The sequence below is a fragment of the Abramis brama genome (assembly GCF_963993115.1).
Source record: "Abramis brama genome assembly, chromosome: 1".
In the NCBI taxonomy this organism is placed as follows: Eukaryota; Metazoa; Chordata; class Actinopteri; order Cypriniformes; family Leuciscidae; genus Abramis; species Abramis brama.
In genome coordinates this window covers 65,625,107-65,630,950 of record NC_139963.1, presented here as the reverse complement: position 1 = coordinate 65,630,950, position 5,844 = coordinate 65,625,107, and the positions used below count along the sequence as shown (strand labels likewise).

Below are 5,844 nucleotides of genomic sequence, written 5' to 3'. Positions count from 1 at the left end.
TTTGAAGCATATATGAAGCATGTCACATCTAATGAGATATGGTAAAACAACAAAATCTACAATTTAACATTATAACAAAATAAGGAAAGTAAAATGTTTCTGTTTATTACAGTGTTTCTGTTTCTTAAAATTAAAATAAACAATGGTTATTTGTGGCCACCGGTATTTTGCCAACTGTTGTTCTTTGCTAAGCCAGTAGGCTACACTGTTGGTTCCATTTAAGGCTCTAGTAAATAGGATTTGGTCATCTTGAAATTTGGTATTTGGATCACAGTGATCCAATCCAAGGTTCCTTTAAAAAACTGGCATAAAAGTAAAATGGATCAGGTGATCCTGGATAGCAAAACATGGGATTTCCAAATCCGGATCAATTTGATCCAGATTACATTTTTTGAAAAACTGGGCCCAGTTAATCCGTAACACCGTAAATCAGTTTGTGTTTCTCGCTCGTTCTCGCTTCTCACGAGACTTCCTATTTCCAATTTATATAATCCAAATAATAACAGTTAACAGTAATGTTTTGTTCTTGTCTGTAGTTTCCATCTTTGTGCTCCTGAGGGCAGAAATGAGCTGATAAATGAACTACAGAGTTTCAAGGTGAAAAATGAAAGGCAAAAAGTTTTCATGTTGCACTTAAAGTCTGTATGACTCCTAATGTTAATGTGACTTCCCACATTTTCAAGGGGATTCAATAAATGGTTGATTAAATGGAACGATATATCAGGGTCTCCATATTTATTACTTTAGTAACATATCAAATTAAAACATTAGTTGCTTATTTTGTCCCACAAGCTTATTTACATTATGAATTGTTTTGCAGCAGCTGTCTGTATCTATCTATCTATCTATCTATCTATCTATCTATCTATCTATCTATCTATCTATCTATATATATATATATCTGTATCTATATCTATATCTATATCTATATCTATATCCATATCCATATCCATATCCATATCCATATCCGTATCTGTATCCTCCCACAGCGGTTCAGTGATGCTGAGATCCAGATCTCACTCAGGACATCTAGAGATCTCATACACAACTGATACAGAAGATGAAAGCAATCAGATGATCAGAGGAAACACACAGTGTTAACCAGAGGTGTTAGTTTTGAACAGGAAGATTGTGTAATGTTCAAGCGGCAACCTCCCTGTCTCTCTCTTGAAACCAACACAGAAGTGAGTTCAACTGCAGTTCATCAACTGGCCGCTTGAGGCTGGATGCAAAAGTGAGTCAAATCTGTATCTCCCCCATGTTGAAATGCTCAACTTTACAGCAGGAAAAAATAGTGCAAAAAGTGTTTTTTAGTCTATATAGCTAATCTTACCCTTCATGAAAACTGTGAGGGGGGTGAATTTTTTTACAACTCATCCGTTTAAATTATATTAAGCCTTAAGTTCTGCATAATTAAGGGCGTGGCCACTTGAGTGACAGGTGGATTGCCGCTGCTGTCGCTGCTAGCCGTTTGTCTATCTCCGCTGTGTTTGTGCTTTTTGGGGGATTATTTCATATAGTTTAAAATACGCATTATATATTCGTCCACGCCGTTGGACTACGACAATTTCGTTGCTTTTTTGAGTTTTCAGATTTAAAAACGTCTATATAGAGGCTACACTCGTTCTGCGGTACCGTTGCTCTCACGGGACAGATATGCTTGCTTATTTAACTTTTTAGTGTTAAATAAAAAGTACCATCCAAGTGTCAGTGCTTTCTCTCCGTCAATGTAGTAGATGCACATCCCTGAAAGAGCGTGGATTTCTGAGGTAATATCTATGGTTGAATCCATTTGAAAGGCGTCCAAAATCGAAAAATTTAAATGGACTGAATAAAGCTCTCTTTAGGCTCTCCATTTCAATGGACTCTCTTTCTCTGCCTTCAATAACGTCACACACACTACGTCCATATTTTTTTACAGTCTGTGGTAACGTCACATTTGAAGGTGTCTATTTCTCACGGAAGACGAGTGTTAAACCGAACACACACTGTGTGAAACACACACTGACTGCACGTCTGCACACAACCTTGACTGCCAAACAGGGAACTGCACCTCTGCTAGTTTAGAGACTGGCTTTCTCAGAGAGATGTGTGATTAACCGCACAGAGTTGCTTTTTCAGGCGTATTATCTCGCTGAAGAAAATGTCTCGCACGCTTGTTTTTTTCTGTCTGGGTTTGTGCCGCTTAGTTGGTAAGTTATGTTTTTAGTCTTTTTTTTATGATGACTAACTAAAATTTTAACTAAATAAATATACAGTGATAAGAAATGATCGTATAATGACTAAAATAACTTCCTGTGTGTCCTCGAGGTGTTGAGACGGATGAAATAAAGTCAACAGAAGTGATGGAGGGGGATTCGTTCACTCTACACACTGATGTTACTCAAATGCACAGTGATGATCTGATTCTGTGGAGATTTGGATCTAAAGCAACGCACATCGCTAAAATCAGAGCACATGAGATCGTTCCTGATAGTGTTGACGAGAGATTCAGAGACAGACTTCAGCTGGACAATCAGACCGGATCGCTCACCATCACAAACACCAGCACTGGACACTCTGGACCGTATGAAGTCGAAATCGTCACTGGAAATAAGGCCTCAGTCAAGACTTTCAGTGTGACCGTCTATGGTAAGCATTAGGCTACACTTTCTGTTCTTTTCATATTCTGATTGTAAATATATTCAATTATTGCACTCGATTCCTGAAATTATGTTTTAAGATTATTTAAATGTTTGAGATGGGGTAAGATGAGCCACTCACTGTATCTGGTAGAGGTCTGACATGACTTTTTTGTTTCCCACTTTCCCTCGCTCCTGCAGTATTTAATAGCTTTAAAAGCTTCCTGAATCATCATTTACTTTTTTTTCTTTTTTTTTCTGACCACATTAGTTCTTTAATGACTTGGCAGTGAATAGCGATCACTGTTCTTTTTGCTGCTTCTCCAAAAATTTTCCTACAATTCCCATTGGATTTTACTTAGATTTAGATTTCAGAGCCTACCGGACAAAACCATGGATGGTTTGAAACCAAACTGGCTGAAACAAAATGTCCTTTTGTGCGCAAGACTATTAACTCTGTCTCGTTTGCATCACATTTTAACTGAGTGGCGAATAGTGTTCAGGCATTTTCAAGTGTCGCCTTGAAAACTGCTCTTATGTTGATCTTTGAGACCTCATGTTATGCTTTTACAAGTTGCATATAAATGTATCGCTAGCCCTAGGGTTTTGGCCTGATCAGAACCAAACCTGTGAAGCAAGATTCTCTGGAGTAGACATAAAAAAAAAGTAGAAATTTCGGTTCACTGTCTCTAAGGGCCGTCAGAACGTTTGGTGACGCTATAACAGGAAATAAAAAACATGAAACGGCTATAACTACTTCTCTGTTAGTCCGATTGACTTGGAAACTGGCATGCAGTGTCTTTGTCCGAGATGCCATGATTGTCTTTGCGAATATTGATGTATCTCATGTCTGCCATCGGCCAATGAATTACTGTTAACTGGTAAAAAACTTTAAATCCATGCATTTCCTATGGTAAATTTCCTGTATAGGCTCTAAATGGTCATTCCATCTATGATTGAGATGGTAACAGGCTTGCTAAATAAAAATTAAAAATATATATATATATATATATATATATATTGTTATGCATGTGCTTAAAGGCTTAACCTTAAAGGCTTGATCGGAACTATATTTAAATTATGCTTATAATCTTCTCTTTGAAAAGTACTCAGTTTAATCCAGATGGCTTTCGCATGGGTTAACTTAACTCTAATGTGTGGCAAGTCGAACCACTAGAGCATTTTTTTTTTTTTGCAAAGTCATAATTTAGTTTCACATTCTGTCTCATTTCTTATTTCCTGGCTTACCACTCAACCGAAAACAGGCTCACCTTACCCCACTCTCCTCTCATTTCTTTTTAATGTTATTTTAAAATTTTCTGTCTTTGGGTCAGCTTTTTATTAAGGTTTTTTGCAAAAATATTGATCTATTCTAAAAACTGAAATTAGTGTAGACTAGGAGCCTCATTTATAAATAAAAATCATATAAATCATCCTATACTTGATCTTACAATAATTTCTCAAATCTGCATGTGGGATTCAAAGAACGAACATATGCACAACAAATATGTGAGTACGCCTCTCTTCCAGAAGTGAAATCTATAAAATTTAAATCTTGAATCTTGAAATTGTGTGCAGCTGAATGATGGATCCAGTCAACGGGCAAATCAACGGGCAAATCTTTTACTTGAGTACGGTGAGCAGCGAGAATTGCTTAGATTTCTAAATACCTGCAGTTCTCCGGAAAACTTTTTCCAACACTTTTCCATGTCAAAGATGTTTTTTTTCACTTCCGACACTTTTCCATGTCAAAGACGTTTTTTCACTTCTAGTGTACGCACAGTCGCACACTCTAAGCTCAAATCTTTATAAATGAGGCCCCTGTACTGTCAGTATTAGCACATGACGTCACAAACTCTCACCTAACACATTCAATCACAGACAGTATTACTCTTTCACGTTTCCCAGCTTCTCTGTCCGTTCCTGACATCACCAGCTACTCTCCATCAAACCCTTCATCATCTGAAACGCCACTGAGCTCCAGATGTGTGTTGCTGTGTTCAGTGATGAATGTGACACAGGTGACTCTCTCCTGGTACAGCGGATCCGGGTTACTCTCCTCCATCAGCATCCCTGAGCTCAACACCACCCTCTCTTTACATCTGGAGGTGGAACATGAGGATAACAACACTTACAGCTGTGTGCTCAGCAATCCCATCAGCCACCAGGCTCGACATCTCAACATTTCTGAGTTCTGTCACACAACCTCTTGTATTAGTGAGTACAAAAGATCATTTGTTTCCTTCTTGTGTGTCTATTGATTCATAGAGACAATTGAAGTCAGATCCCAACAAAACACAGATTATTAGGTTTAATAATTCCAATTCTTTTTGCGATTCGGGTTCCTTTATGATTCCTGTTATATTAATGTTCGGGTAGACTATCTGCAGCCAGTAGAATCACCCATGTGAATGATCAAGCACTGCAGCACCATAACATTCACACGTTTATTAAGGAAGAAGTCACTGACAGAAAGTCAAATGTTTTTTTCAAGGGCCGGTACTGAATAAGAACCGATTCTCAGTTCCCGACCCTGACACACTTTTGTAAAAAAAAAAAAATAGTGACCTTGTAAAACAGAGTACTAAGTACTGATGTCTGATTAAAAAAACAGTTAGTGTAAGTGTAAATAAGAGTAAATAGATAATAATATTGTCTTCTCTACTTAGACTATGCCCACAGTTTTACTGAAACTGTGATCCGATTGGTCATTGCTGTCCTGGTGGGTGTGGCTACGGTTGCTGTACTGGTTTATGACATCAGATCCAGAAGAGTGTGACCCTCATGTTGTGTTTGTTCATCATCATTTTTCTGACATTTATTATTACCCATGCCATCACCAACTAACCCAATCACAAAACTGATGGCATGTCTAAGAACAGGAAAAGTATTTGTTTTCCATTTGTTATTATAGCTTGTACTGGTTCCCATGTTTTAGTAAATGTGTACAATACTGTATTACTTAACATTTTTACATTTATGTATTTTATATTATTACATTCATGTTTATTAAAATATAGATAGAGCCAAAAATGTACATTGTGCAGTTAAGTGATAAGAAATTAATCTAATGTGTGCTTTGTTGAATTATAGTTCAATTGAAGGTATTTTGAAAGCGATAATGTCTGTCACTACATCAAAAATCTAGTGTTGCAGTCATTATACACTCACCTAAAGGATTATTAGGAACACCATACTAATACTGTGTTTGACCCCCTTTCGC

At 37.2% G+C, this 5,844-nt stretch overlaps 1 protein-coding gene across 1 annotated transcript; it reads left to right on the top strand.

Moving 5' to 3' along the window:
• The first annotated feature begins 2,000 nt into the window (after positions 1–2,000).
• Positions 2,001–5,526, top strand: LOC311068152 (uncharacterized protein). The gene is made up of 4 exons (XM_084090426.1): positions 2,001–2,192; positions 2,311–2,631; positions 4,530–4,838; positions 5,291–5,526. Exons 1-4 carry the CDS (start codon positions 2,144–2,146, stop codon positions 5,398–5,400), a joined length of 789 nt encoding a protein of 262 aa, XP_083946552.1. The 5' UTR covers positions 2,001–2,143; the 3' UTR covers positions 5,401–5,526.
• The last annotated feature ends 318 nt before the right edge of the window (positions 5,527–5,844 follow it).

Coding starts and splice junctions, on each gene's coding strand:
- LOC311068152 (XM_084090426.1), top strand. CDS start 2,144: ATGTCTCGCACGCTTGTTTTTTTCTGTCTGGGTTTGTGCCGCTTAGTT. Junction 2,632..4,529: donor TTTCAGTGTGACCGTCTATG/GTAAGCATTAGG, acceptor CACGTTTCCCAG/CTTCTCTGTCCGTTCCTGAC. Junction 4,839..5,290: donor TCACACAACCTCTTGTATTA/GTGAGTACAAAA, acceptor TTCTCTACTTAG/ACTATGCCCACAGTTTTACT.